This window comes from Mercenaria mercenaria, chromosome 18 (assembly GCF_021730395.1).
Source record: "Mercenaria mercenaria strain notata chromosome 18, MADL_Memer_1, whole genome shotgun sequence".
Classification (NCBI taxonomy): domain Eukaryota; kingdom Metazoa; phylum Mollusca; class Bivalvia; order Venerida; family Veneridae; genus Mercenaria; species Mercenaria mercenaria.
This window is the reverse complement of record NC_069378.1, coordinates 16,862,213-16,877,984: the sequence shown is the minus strand read 5'-3', so window position 1 is coordinate 16,877,984 and position 15,772 is coordinate 16,862,213. Positions and strand designations below refer to the sequence as shown.

General features: G+C 35.1%; 1 protein-coding gene across 1 annotated transcript; it reads left to right on the top strand.

The window, feature by feature from the left end:
- The first annotated feature begins 1,096 nt into the window (after nt 1–1,096).
- Nucleotides 1,097–14,061, top strand: LOC123539107 (uncharacterized). The gene is made up of 6 exons (XM_053529947.1): nt 1,097–1,551; nt 6,713–6,758; nt 8,437–8,507; nt 9,269–9,514; nt 10,736–10,843; nt 12,502–14,061. The coding sequence occupies exons 2-6, from the start codon at nt 6,729–6,731 to the stop codon at nt 12,665–12,667; spliced, it is 621 nt and encodes a 206-aa protein (XP_053385922.1). The 5' UTR covers nt 1,097–1,551; nt 6,713–6,728; the 3' UTR covers nt 12,668–14,061.
- The last annotated feature ends 1,711 nt before the right edge of the window (nt 14,062–15,772 follow it).

Below are 15,772 nucleotides of genomic sequence, written 5' to 3'. Positions count from 1 at the left end.
CGTTTTGCAATTGTTTAAATTTCTTTTTCATCTCTTGAAAATCGTTTCGTCCAAAATTTCGAAAAAATCACTCAGGTGGATGGTTCGATTCCCTTTTGTAGCTCGTCTGCTTATTAAAGAGTGGGTATCGGTTGCCTATCTACCTGTTGTCTAACATCATGTTAAAGGTATGAGCCGCGCCACGAGAAAACCAACATAGTGGCTTTGCGACCAGCATGGATCCAGACCAGCCTGCGCATCCGCGCAGTCTGGTCAGGATCCATGATGTTCGCTTTCAAAGCCTATAACAATTAGAGAAACCGTTAGCGAACAGCATGGATCCTGACCAGACTGCGCGGATGCGCAGGATGGTCTGGAACCATGCTGGTCGCAAAGCCACTATGTTGCTTTTCTCATGGCGGGGCTCATATGTTTCGGGCTGGTAAATGTGTACATATAAGCCAACTGAGATAGCTGCCTCTTTAAGAAGACACTTTATCAAAACATCGCTCTTAAAAGACCAACACTACTATGAATGGCATGATTTCATACATATTTTTATGCGGGCTTGGTATCAACGTCACACGAAGGATACTAATTCTGGCGTAAAGTTGAGAATTTCCCATAGTTTGAATGACTAACGTGGGGCATTGAAAAAGTAACCACACGTGGACGATTTGCTATATACTGTTGCAAATCGAACGTTAACAGCAATAAAATACAGAAATGGACAACAAAAGAAAGCATAAAAATTTCAATATCAATACAACCACAGACTGTGACAACGTCAAATAAAATACCAGGTCAATTTGCATTGAATAACCCTCGTCGTATACAAACCCATCATTTATTTATAAAGTGTTAGTCAAGCATGTAGCCCATTCAACCGCAGTAAACTTAGTATGCGACGATGTTGATCTTCACCGATCTTGGTTGCTTAAATTTACAAAAAGAAAAACTTGTAATCAGCTAAACACTTAAACCTTAATACACGTTTAGAGTTTTTACAGCAATGGTATAAACAATTTAAGCGTTCTTTCACATTATAAATGAGGACTAAAATTTAGATATCATGCTGATTTCTTTATATTAAGTGACCTAAAGACATGCTGGTGTTGGCCGAGTGGTGATGTAGGAAGTTAAAATATGTTATTAATGGATGGATGTTACGTCATCGATGTTCACAACCGTAAAATCCGGGTTGAGCGACCAATAGTTTTATCTGACATCCTGACGTTCCCCAAATCCTGAGTCACGTCGCACCTTTCATTATCAGCATCAAAAGTTTCAAAACAGATAACCGCCTACTCAGTTTCTTGTGAATAGTATCTGAAAATCGAAACAAAATGGGTTAACCTCTTTTTATATTTAGCTGAGATGTTTTTCACCTCAAAGCGGATATAGATTTTTATAATTAATAATGTGGCCTTGCATAAAAATAGCAATGACTTATTAAACAGTATTTGATTTTCATTGATGAAATAATAATAAACTTATTCATAGTCATATTTGTATTCGACCAGGATCACAAACTTTTGTTGTGGGTTGAAGTTTTGTCAACAAACTCTAGAGGTAAGTCGATTACAAACTTATATCAACTACTTTAACAAGCGAACACCTTTTTTTTTTCATAAAAATTATGAGAATTTCTTTAATGTAATTTCTGTCTTTCTTACACAACGTACTTGCACATTTTTGTAAACCTGTCGAGAGTTCAATTTCTTCGTACGTAATGTAGGTTATGCAAGTAATATAAAAACATAAGCACAAAAACACATAGCAGTCTATATATTACATATGCAAGATTAACAAATCATTATAAGTAGTTTTGAAACTGTTTATAATAATATCATAACAAGCATTTTATTGTGTGACTACCGCTTCATAATGATGTTTATGCCCTACATTCTGTCAATAGCTCATGCAGTGTATAATATAATTTTACTGTTTATTCACATTCGATTGCTGAAGCAGTCATACTTGAATATTTATTTAGCAAACTCGACATGACATATTCCATAGCTAAAGAACAGTATACGTAATGTAAGCATAAAGCATGAATGAATATGGTAAAATCGTTAGATACAATATATATTATATATATTTATTTTCTTAAATTGTTTGCTTCCTAAAGCCTTAGGATAAATCTACAAATATCAATTAGTAGTTTCCTGTTTCCTGTCGACAATAAAATTTCAAATTTTAACATATTGATAAAAAAAATTGGAAGATATTATACGTATATCTCAATATCTTTATACTTCTGGCAAATCATCAAAAGGTGATATATTCAGATTCAAAAGTATTTGAATTACATTGTTGACAAGTCCTGTTTGCTCTGTCAATACCGTTGCTACCGACAGGGTTGATAGGCTAAAATATTTCATAAGACGTCATTTTTCAGGCTCATCTAGATAGATTTAATACATAAAGGATGATTTGACTTTGACACAACAATCAAGTTTTTCGTACACTAGCGACATTTTCATGTCATCTATATACTGCTACCCTAATTTCCTACTATTGCTATGCTAACATCCTGCCATCACTCTAATATGAAATAAGGCACTGCCTCAATCGTGAATCGTTACAGTCCATCAGCTTGCCCAGAAATATGCGTTTGTATCAATTTAAAGGTAGATTTTGGAATAAAGAAACTATACTGCCCATATTTGTACTGATGTGCAAGGCGTTGCGGTTTGGACAAGTAATGTGGACGCTTATTACGCAGAAGGTAAAAACGTATTCTTCCAAAAAATCCGACGCTCTGTGCACGTGTCGTAAGGACATAGTTTTTTAATTCGATAGTATAACTCATTCGGTATATATCACATGTTACCGTAGAGGGATCCTACTACCCACCCCCGCCTACTGTCCTGTCATCCTATTACCCTAACATCCTTCAATTGTACCGTCCTACTATCCTAACATCAGCTTTCGTCCATCTTCTCTTGGGTTATAATAGTTAGTGTCATTTGAAAGAAATTGAAATTACCTTTAAATCAATGTGTAAGAAGTGATGTGAAAGTCCCTGACGAAATATCTGTAGGATGTTCAATTTGACACGTTTTTTTTTTTTGGGGGGGGGGGGGCACAACAATGCTTACTATTCACAATCCATCCCCAAGCTAACAAGCTAAGGACATAGGACTGATGATATGAAAATGGAATGGTAGGACAGCGATGGTAGGATGGTAGAATAGCGATGATAGGATATTAGGATGGCAATATGTCATCGTATCATCCAAATGTCTTCGCTATCCTACCATACTAATACCGCTCTCCTGGTATCCTACCATCGCCGATCCTACCATCCTATCATTATACTATCCTACCATCGCGCTTTGATAAGTAGGCGATGGATTATGATGGGATATGAACAAAATTATAACGTATTACCGTATCCTAGGCAGTCTAATAACTGAAGATATTCCCATCACATTATGCTTAGTATGCACCATACGTAATGGAATCACATATAATTGCGGAACTGATAATGTCGTTTTTAGTCAGTGGTAACTATTACATTCAAAAAGAGTATAAAATGTATTGTGGAGAATGATTCCCTTGTTTTTATGCCTATTGACACAGTAAATATTATTCAGTTGTATTAGAAAACACCCATAAAACATACTGATACTTGTTTGTAAATAAACTCAAGCATTGTAACCATTCTAGAACTGAATCCAATTTCTCATAGTTAATACGAATCAGCTTCTTTAACAATATTGTCAAAAGCTTTCTCATATTCAAAAGCACAACATAGATTCGCTTACTCATGACCACATGAATGTAACTTTGTAAGCTAAATACACAATCCGAAATCCATGTTGAACACCCATTTCCTTCTGTTTTTTTTTTTTTTAAATAATATTTTAGTTACTTGGCATTCATTATTAAACCATCAGACTTGTTTCTTTCCCTATTCTTTGTACAGACTGTTTTATAGAAAATATTGTCTTATAAAAAATCAAAATAACAGTTATATGAGATAGCATCTGTAATATCTGAAATCGTATCACCAACATTTCCACCACTATTTACAATATCTTGCGGAACAGTTTTTACAACTTTTACTTTCAATGATGTGCAATGAAAAAAGCGTAAGAAATGGGTAAGCAAAAAGGATATGGGCAGAGAATTCAGTTGTATGAAACATACACATATCAAGTTAAGTTATATGTTTCTATAGTCTGTAAACAAATTATCCTGATCTATTTCTGAAACAATGCTTACCATATTTTCCTTGCTCAAAGCGACCATTCCCGATAACTAGTTCGTGGTACTTGTGCTATTAACTTATGGTCATAATTTTCTTATACTGGGGTTTTGAACTATGTATATTAATTGTTTTTTTTCTGTAATGGGGATGTCCAAGAATCTATCCTAACATGTATCGTCTAAATGTTCTTGCAATTCGTCTTTTCTGGAGTTAAAGTCTCCAGACAAGTATACATTTTCTATAGAACTGTGGTTCAAAATATCATAACTTAACTTTTCAAGAAAGTCGTGTTCGTAGAGGCAATCTTGCACATTTCGATAACTCCCGCGGAATGTAAGATAAAAACTATTTAGAGAAAATCGGCCTTTTCTCATTTGACTATACATTTTAGTTTTAAACCACAATTATGTTTTCGTTACGATCTGTTTACAAGTTATTATCCTAATTTACAGTTCAGTGATTTTAAGATTTTTTTTACACTTTATAATGGATTATAATAATGTTTAGATGACATATCCGTTTATATGAATACTCGTTAAACATAACTTTGGGTTTCATGATTCAGTGAAAATCAAAATGTAGCTTGAAATAGATTGTAGAAAGTCTTCATCGTATTATTCATTTGTTTTGCCCTGGATATTCTGTGGGAGCAATGTAGTGTTCATTCTGTCCCTGATCTGGTACTTGTAATCCCGTCATGTTATAGGACCGTGTTAAAACCGTCAAGTTTAAGATTTTTATCACACCGTTCATGTTTGCGTTCATCACTTTTCATCACGCTTATCATTTTTGCGCTCAGCTAGTTTTAAACCGAAAAATAGCAAGTTTTTCTTCTGTGGCCTAGATAGCAAATCAATAATTTACGCAGGTTTTCACAATTTAAGGTCTTACAAACCTCAATATTATATCCTATATATTCTATATAAAATCTGGAACAACTGATTCTTAGACCTTCCTGATAAAATGGGCAATTGTCACATAGCTGCCACATATAATTAGATCCATTTCAAGGCAAAATTCTCTCTCCCATTAGTAAAAAGATCTGTCATAAAACTCACATAAAATGAAGAGAAAAGAAGGGGTCATGTATCTTCTACGAGATTTTTTTTCTGTCACATAAAATTTTGCTTACTGAAAAATCACACCAAAATCACCTTGCTGTGACCTGTATTACTACTTGTACTAAAATTGAGTTTTACTTCATCAAAAACAACTTTCACTCCCATTTTATCAACCAAAATGTCTAATACACACTAACAGTGAAATTCAAACACTAGCTTTAATCTAGACCTCTTTGGCTTCCTCAAGTGAAAATTTAGTGTCTAATAACCAGTCCACATTACGTGACTAGACCAGATAGCTCCCGCGCTTTTCCCTTTTGTATCGTAATGCCATAAAGTATCGAATCCCCACCCCACCCCTCCTCCTTAATTTCTATTGTATTTTGTATGTTTAAATGTACTTATTAATTTCATTTTTTTTTTTAAGTTCTTGGCACATTTTGGAGTCAACATTATAACTTGCCTTATAACAGAAAAGTATGTGTTCTGACTCACTGACTTCGGCTTCGTCTCGGTCATGCGGGTGTAAAGTGAAGCATCACGTTCTTTTTCGTTTCATCTGAACTTACTCAGGCTGTCTAAAACCATCTAAAGTTTAAAAATCATCTGGTTATAACTCGGCGGATGCAGCATTAGGGGCCGTTGGGCTATCATTTGTGCAAGTGGGGTTACCCAAGGTGTCTGTTGCTGAGGCGTCTATGTGTACATGTATTGTGGATGAGTCTGATAATGCTGATAGAACATGTTGTTCGTATTGTTAATGTTGGGGTTAGACAAATTGGTTCACCTGGTTTTGCTCTTTTCTAAGTTTTTGATCGCCTAGCATTTTTTACTATTAGTATTTTCTTGCCAACAAATATGCTGCAACATCCATAGTCATTAAATCAACAATCCAAAATTATTATTCACTGATAATTCCCTCTATATGTAAAATATTAATGCACGCTTGAATAAGCTTGTTTGTGTTATATTGCTTTTATTTTAACAGCCACCAGGCGTTGCAGTATAATATCTTTACTTAAAATTACTCATGAATATCAAAATGAAACAATCTATTCATTTTATAAAGCTGAAGACTGCTATACTTTCCTATCTGATCTGTTTACTTTTTACAACATGTTAACAGTATTTCAAACACGTTAAATTCAAAGTTTCGAGAAAAAAAAACTATCCGGAAAGTGCGCATGTTTTCAGTCAGTCCAGGAAAACTTTCCTCGGACAAAAACAGTACAGTTCGTCTCCAAAAAACTGAGCAGTACCAAAGCAAGAACAAATGGTCGGCCAGTATCGCAGACAAAACAGGTTTATGTTATTGAATATGCCCACCTCGCCGACCTGCTAGCTACACCCGGGCATCTTGTTTGTTTGATGTTATGTTAATTAAAGCCCCAGCTATTTGTTTCAATCTGAAAAAGAAGTTCGAAATCAAAATGATTTTTTTCTGTTTCAGTTATCAGTAACGCACAATGGGAGACTGCAGTGGTCAGAGGGTGCTTGTAAGTAAGAAGAATATAATTCTTTAGTTTCCACGTGTTTTATCTTGTTTTAATAGTGGGGATAAAACAGATTTGAGTTTTGTATAATGATCAATATGCTAATGAGGTACAATAGTACGAAATAAGTAATCACTCAGCACTTTCGGATAATGCCGGAAAGAGAAAATCCTCATTTTTTTAAAGTGACATTTTTCATGTTTTATGTAAGCTAGTTCTTGTTTTTATTTCATTGTGTACTTATACTTGACATTTTTTTGGTAGCACTTTTAATGAGATTTTATGCCCCCGAAGATGGGCATATTAAAATCGCACTGTCCGCCCGTGTGTGCGTCCGTGTAAATTCTTGTCCGGGCTGTACCTCTGCCATCCATGAAGGGATTTTGAATAATTTGGCATAAATGCTCACCATATTGAGACGACGTGTCAAACGTAACACCCAGACCCCTAACTCCAAGGTCAAGGTCACACTTAGAGGTCAAATGTTCGTGTCCGGTCCATAACTCCGCCATCTATGCATCTATGAAGAGATTTTGAAATAAGTTGGCATAAATGTTTACTATAATGAGACGATGTGTCATGCGCAAGACCCAGACCCCTAGCTCTAAGGTCAAGGTCACACTTAGAAGTCAACGGTTAACAGGGTTTGTTTCGTGTCCGGTTCGTAACTCTGTCATTCATCAAGGACTTTTGAAATTACTTGGCGTAAATGTTTCCCATAATGAGACGAGATGTCATGCGCAAGATTCAGGCCCATAGCTCTAAGGTCAAGGTCACACTTAGAGGTTAAAGGTTAACATGGTCTGTTTCTTGTCCGGGCCATAACTCTGCCATCCATGAAGGGATTTTAGACTTACTTGACATAAATATTTGAGATGACGTGTCATGCGCAAGACCCACACCCCTAACTTCAAGGTCAAGGTCACACTTAGAAGTCAAAGGTTAACAGGGTCTGTTTCTTGTCCGGTCAATAACTCTGCCATTCATCAAGGAATCTTTAAAATTGCTGGGCACAGATGTTCCCTATAATGAGTTGATGTGTCATGCGCAAGACCAGAGCCCCTAGCTTCAAGGTCAATGTTACTTTTGAGAACTTTTTTTTTTGTCTGGTCACAAAATGATTCATACCTGTAGCATTCCTGGGTACGCTTCGGGGGCATTTGTCACTGATAGCGACAGCTTTTGTTTTTTGCATTTATACAAATGTAAACAAACCTTATTAAACATGTGTTCAAACCCACATTTTGGAAGATATTAAATGTTGATCTGTCAGACAAAAACAAATCTATCTTAGAAGATACATGTCCCCTACTTTTCTTGGTGTTTTTGTAGTTAATAGGTCATTTAAGAAAATAAGGCTAGCAATAATTTTTTAAAATGGGCCTGGCTATGTGTAACAGCTCTCAGAAGATTGTTAATTTTATAAAGGACATATAGTAAATTTATTTACTACTGCATAGGCGTGTGTATGTGTGTGCGCATGCGCGCGCGTTATACTCTCAAGCATTGAAGCGCCCCCTATCTCAGAAAAAAGTCATGATTTCCAGACACGCCTTTTTATGGGTAACCAACGATATAAAGTTAGATATACAGTTAAACATGATATTTTGGATGGTCCCAGTTCACACCTGGTCCTCATGAAATGTTTAGACTGTATATGTACGTACATTACCATTTTCAGGTGGTGCTAGTTATTGTGTTGTCTGTAGTCACGGCGATATTGATAGGCGTGTTGGTATGGAGAGAAACAAGGTAATATCAAAATATTTTCTAAATATTTTCTTTTGAGGTATTATTTGATGTGTTATTCTAACAATAATGAAATGAGCTAGTTTTTATTCAAAGTTAATTACGAACAATAAATTCAAGAACTGCAGTACATAGGGAATTCAAGTACAATACAACATAATGGATTCTAGAACTGTAGGACGCAGTGAGTTCAAGTACAATACGGAATAGTGAATTCAAAAACTATAGAACATACAGTACAACATAATGGATTCTAGAACTGTAGGACGCAGTGAGTTCAAGTACAGTACGGAATAGTGAATTCAAAAACTATAGAACGTACAGTACAACGTAGTGAATTCTAGAACTGTAGGACGCAGTGAGTTCAAGTACAATACGGAATAGTGAATTCAAAAACTATAGAACGTACAGTACAACGTAATGAATTCTAGAACTGTAGGACGCAGTGAGTTCAAGTACAATACGGAATAGTGAATTCAAAAACTATAGAACATACAGTACAACGTAATGAATTCTAGAACTGTAGGACGCAGTGAGTTCAAGTATAGTACGAAATAGTGAATTCAAAAACTATAGAACGTACAGTACAACGTAGTATAGTACAGCACAGTGAATTAAAAATCTGTAGGAGAGACTGTTGCTTCCCAGGAAATTCATATATTTACGCAGTTTTTTTGTTTAATTCCGTTCTTAACCTGTAAATTTTATTTGATTCCGTTCTAACCTATAAGTATGCTTCGTTTATATTTCCATATTTATTTCAGGGAAGAAAAGAAGACCGAGCTGACAAGCGAAAATATAATAAAGGCGTATCCTAGTAGCTTTAGAACCCAAACTGAACAAAATCTATATCTGCGAAAATATATAGAAGGAATTGAAAATAGGACAAAAGTTCAAAATGTTACATTTTCCCAAAATGGAACGTGCGGATTTTCTTGTTTTAAAGGGGAATTTCCTGCTAGACGCCGGAGAGAAGCGACTGGTGGTGTGTTACATGGATGCTGCCAGTCGTAAGTTGTTTTGTTAAAGGTAGTGGACCAGAAGTGCAATCGGCAATTTCCGTTATATTACGTACTGTACTTGTGCGGTTTCGGCTTTCTCCGTTTTTTTTTACGGGCAAACCATGCTCTTCGTGTCCGAAGAATGCCGAAGAAGCAAACAGGAATACGTAACGGCACGGGTATAGCCGATAGCCATTATGGATCTATTACCTTGTATTGGAAGGTGTATCATGCCTTTGTTTTATATCTGTTTGATATGCCCGTGTTGTTTGCTCACTAGGTAGAGTCCGGACTTCCAAAGAGGAGGTCGCAGATCCGAAATCCCGCGGGCAAGACGTATAATCGGCTCTCCGTGAAGATTGTCGTTTATTCGCCACCGCTCATTTGTGACGGGAAGTTGTCATAGAACAGGGTTATGGTGGTAAAGAATCCAGGACAATTAAAAATAAATGATTCAACCGGTATTTAGCCAGGCAAACAGGATCATTTGTCTTTTTGCGATTCAATACCTTTTTCTTAATTGCAGGCAGCTGAAAGCTTTGTCACTTTACAAGTATAATCAAAATGAATTTTAAAAACGAAAAATGCAGACTAAATAAGACAAAACTTTAAAACATTGACAAAATGAAACCGAGTTAAAATCAAAACTGTTATTTTCTTAAATATCTTTGTTTACTGCATTATGAACGGTTTTTAAGAACAAGTATAAAGACGTAGTTTTTGAATGGACATTCCATAGTAATGGGCTTTATGAAACTTTCCGGAAAATATACATCTTAGAGAAAACGCACTGTATCCTTTGAATTAAAGCTTAAGCACTTTTTGCCTGTTTTCCCCCTATCGATACTTCAGGGCAGATTAATCTTATACGTTCCTTTTTTTATATTGACAGAAAAGTGGTATTTTTGTTGGATTTCAGTACAATACCTTGGTGCCCTCTTTAACTGAGAATACATAAGGTAATGCTTGTGCGAAATTTTGCTATAACGTATAACATGACGTTAAATGCATTCCTGGTTTGTTTACCGTTTGCAACAAAGAACATCCACTCACACTCCCCGCTCCCTTATCATCGTAGTTTCAAGGCTAAATCTCTCACACAGTACTGGCTACGCCTTTGTTTCAAATGACCAGGTTTTAGTTTTCGGAAAAGTTTTAAAATGGACCGTACTCTAGATGTATATCAGGAGTACTTGAATATTTAAGTAACTATTCTTTTTCTGATTTTAGGTCAGTACAGTTTGTATTTCCCAGTACAAAAGTAAATATATTCGGCGTGAGCCGTACTCTGCTGCAGCTCAGTGATGCTAGACAGTACTTCGCCGAACATCAATGCGCGTAAGTATGGAAAACCCGTGCTGATAAGTTTTCTTTGCTGAAGCAAGGCATGATTTGTATAAATCAGGGTACACAGATAAAGTTACAGAAAATTACCAGAAAGTATGAAAAGTTAGCTTCATATTTGGGTACAAGAATTTCGAATATCACCAAATCATAGAAAGAAAGGGTTGTTTTGTATGAAAATTGAGCAGGATGTAAAACTGCTACATTTTTTAACGAAATGGTTGACAACGCACCGATATATGCTTTGAAAAGGATTGCATAAAGGGGCCACATTTTCGGATAGAGCAACGCCCTTACAAACTCACCATTTTCATAGAACTGCTATCCGTTTTGACTCATTAGTAATAATGTCCAAGGACCGAAATCTTACATAACTATGTTTAACATCGGTTCTAGAACTTTTTTATTGTTTTTTTTACAAATGGATTTTTTCTTTAAAGGGGACAACTTTTTGATATTATTTACACATGACGATCTTTAAAATTTTGCATATGGCGGATAGATAATAACAATGATAAAATCAAAGAAAAAGTTAATTATTCATCAATTTTAGGGCTCGGACATTATTGTTAATACATACAAATGTACACGTTTTGCAGTTCTACATATAAAGAATAATATTTAATGATTGCTTCCTGAAGTCCTTTTTCCGGATTTTAAGGCATTTGTCAATAAAATAACAATTATTTATTAGCATTGCAGACATGTTTGATTTCCTTTCCGCACATGTAACGTAATAAAACATGGCCCTTTCACGCTTCCGTACAATCAACATTTATTACACGAAATTCATTTTGAAATTATTTCTGAAATGTCTAGGTCTGCAGCTCTCAAAGACGGAAATACCTTACATCCGAGGCATATTTACTGACACTTTCAGACAACATCAAAACTGACCTTTTGAACGATTTGACGAAGTTCCAAAAATCTCCATATACCCTTGCTCCGTTACGGACCCCTGTGGGATTTGTGTTTATTCCGAGTTCAAATATTTTTTCGTAGATGAAAAGCTGACATGTCTTGCTTAAAGCTCAGGTATTTTCAAAGCGTCAGAAAGTGCTGAAAATTGACTATTCAACTTGGTTATGTAAAATTGCAGCACTGGGACATTATTGCAAATGCATCATCAAAACGAAGATATGTAACAGTTGTTTGATAATGGTGAGTTTTTAAAGGTGCTGAACTGTCCGAAAGTGTGGTCCCTTTATGCAGCCCTTTTCCGGAATACAATGTATATATCAGTGAACAGTTGTTGTGTATAGTAATATACATGTTTTATAAGCAGTTCAATTTTCAAGTGAAACAACCTTTTCTTTCTATGATTTGGTGTTGTTTGGATTTTTTTCTCAAAATGTAAGACCAAGTCTTAATCTGAATCTAAGCCTTAAAACAACCATTTTATCAATCATCTGTCATGATGGACACTTTGTTAGAACTATCAGATCTTCGAGCAAGATGACACATACTTCGACTCGTCAAAGTTGTAAAAGGATTTTGGTGAAATGACTGAACATTACTTTAATTTACATTTTGCCATTATTTGGAGTTTACAATACTAATTGCGCATGCGCAGTTCAAAACTCTTTTTCACGCAACAAAATAGTTATAATGATGTAGAAATACATTGGCAAAACACAATTTTGTATTTGTAGATCGGTGGCTAGGTGTACTGGATGCACGTGTTACCGAGAGAACAACTTACACACAGCTGTAGTTTTAAAGTCACACATCAGTGATATTGACGACGCAGAGTATGTTGAAGATACTGAGACGGACTTCTTTTATTTTGACGGATGTTGCAAGTGTATTAATACATAATACTAATATGATTTCCATGGCTTTCTACGTTTATCGATGGACTTCTATTTTATTTGACAGGTGTTGCAAATGTGTTTATAAATAAATTAAATCTAACTTTCATGGTATCTTTAATAAAATCGACACACTTTTGTTTTATCGGGTGTTGCAAATGTATTAATAACTAAGTTAAATACAACTTTCCTGGAATGTCTAACTGTATTGACGTATTCATAAAAAACTTAATTATAATTTTCTGTCTTTTTTTTGTTTGGTGGCAAATGTATAAAGGTAATTCTGCACGTTTGATAAACACAAGTCATAATTAGTTTAATGCCTGTTACTTTTATAAACATTAATATTGAAAGACTCTTTTGTCTTTTGTAATAATCAATATGCTAAAAGTTTTTAAAAATACACCAAATTTCGCCCAACTGTACTTAAGTTCAGTGCATGAATTTATTATGCTTGTAAAAAATCTATAAGATTTTAAACATGAAGGTATCGGACGGGTAATTTCCGTATTATTACCTTATCTCCGTACCCTTCTTCGGTATTATTCGTCTGTTAATTAATATAGCTCAAAGGCATACAGACACTAAATAGGAAAATAGCGCAAAAAATGGTAGTCGCATAATGGCGGATACAAATAGTCCTCAGCTTTTTTGCTATGTAAAGCTATTTTCCTTACTTTCGTTGCAATGTTTTTGCTAACATCACATGGCAGATCTATGCTTGACATGTAGGTAGCATTTTCTTAATGAAATAACAACATAACAGAATTTTTCATGGAAATTTAGATCATACATCACCACTACTATTTGGGGTCTCATTTTTTAACTGATTTTGCAGTTTGTGTGTTTGACTGAAAATATTTTTCTTGCATCAAACATGACCCCCACTTTTCTTTTGATTTTTATTCAGCACTGACAATATTCTTCAAGAAAATGTAAGTTATAGACATTTAAAATGGGTCCTGATATGTGTTGCTGCCATTGGAAATATGTCAGTTTTATATAGAATAAAGAAGAACAGCTGTTTAGTGTGTTGTAACCTCAAACAAGCCAGCCGGAAAGTTTCGTAATAACTACGGAAAATAGTTAATAATACAGAAATTTCCAGCTATCTTCTACCATAATACTATTTTTACTGGGTCTTTTACTTTTGCGTTTTTAAGTGTATTTTATATCTTTTGGAGCCGGTGTCATTGATCTACATGTGTTAATTTTTGTGAGATTGGAGTTTTTTATCAATTATATGTGCATGAATAATAATTGACATGTCATATAATGATTATATTTTTTCATTTGATTAAATGTATATATTTCAAATTATGCCTTTATATGACTTGGTGTTTGTTCCGTGAAATATTACCCGTTGAAGACTAAATATAAAGTGGAAACCTATAGAGTGAATTTTAGTCTGTCGTTTTTTCTACCAACGTTTGAATTTTCTAGAATGGTGTGTTGTAATGTCAATAATTTCATCATTTATTTTGAAAGAAATTGAAAAGAAATTGTGTAAATTCAAGCTATGACGACTAAATAGAATTTCTATCCACAGCGCCGTCTGGCGTCTTTCTCCCACATAAACGAACTATAAAATGCTCGAACGGTGTTTCATATTTTAATGACCTTCAGCAAAAAAAAAAAAGGAATTTAAAAATAAAGTTAAAAAAACGGAAGATAATTCTGACAGAATTAAGGTTATTGTGCCCTTTACTTCCTTTATTTTCATCTATCCTCTATCAATGGCGATACTGTGTTTTTCATGACATAGTTTTTGTTCTTAACTTAAAGGTTAGCTTTTCATTTAATTTTTACCCTCTATCACTGCATCACATTACATGTAATTCCATTAATTTTTCGGTTCAGCGGAAACAGGCCAGCCTATTGATTTTTCTCGTCTGCTACTGTGTATTTTGTTTGCTGACTTTAACGTCTCTCCGACACAGTTGTAGGGTCCTATGGCGACTTTTGATCAAAAACATTTGATGAAGACACCATGCACTAACTTTAAATCTCTCATTCACCTTTGAAAACAAGTTACACAGCATCAAACATGTGCTAAAACACACAAATGGTACATAAACCAACATTGTTTCCCTTCTCATTTACATCTTCTTAAATCAAACGTTACAAATGGACTAATGAGGCTGTGTAGGGGCTATTCGGTGTTAAAGTTTATCTATAATGACAGTCGCCGCCGGAAACCGATCTGGGGCGACTCCTCCAGCAGACTGTTATATAATACGTTTTATCTAGAGTAAGAAGGGGTCGAACTTACAGCCCCTTGTTTCGTATATATAGGGGCTACACTTATCCTTTAAGTAGCATTCGGGAGCTGTACGTTTAGTTCTCATTGGTCGTTTACTATGACTTACTTTGACTTCTAAATTCTGATTTGCTGTCTTGCTTATATACTCTATGGAAACTGCACAGAGGTTGTTTTTCTTCGTCTTTTAGCTTCAGAAACAAACTTGTTAAAAGTATGCCGATGATACGCTTACGGTCTTTACACAATATAGCGTCTGGTAGTCACTGACTGGCTAAAAGATTTGTTTTTATTTCGAAAATTATTTTCCAAGGTATTTATTGAAAAAATGACTGACCTTGCTCTTAGATCGTACATCAACCAACTAAGATACATCAATAATTGGTTTACCTGGCTTGTAGATCAACCGCCTACAATACATTCAGGTCGGTTTATCTGACTCGTACATCGCACCTCAGCAATTTAAAGTATAAATAACCTACAGAAAACATTTGAAAATTGGTTGACCATGTTTGCAGCTGGTAAACCGTCTAAATTTACTTTGAGAATGGTTGGCCTGAGACTAAATCAGCCATTTAAAATACATTCAGAACTGGTTGCTGTCAGTCGTAAGTTGTTTTGCTAAAGGTTGTGGACCAGAAATGACGATCGGCAATTTCCGTTATATTACATATTCTACGTGTGCGGTTTCGGTTTTCTTCGGTCTTTACGGAAAACGATGCTGTCGTTGAGCTACATTTTTTCCGAAGAATACCGAAACAGCAAACAGGAATACGTAACGGCACAGAAATTGCCGACTGTCATTATGGTTCTATTACCTTAAATTTGAAGGTTTATCATGCCTTTGTTTTA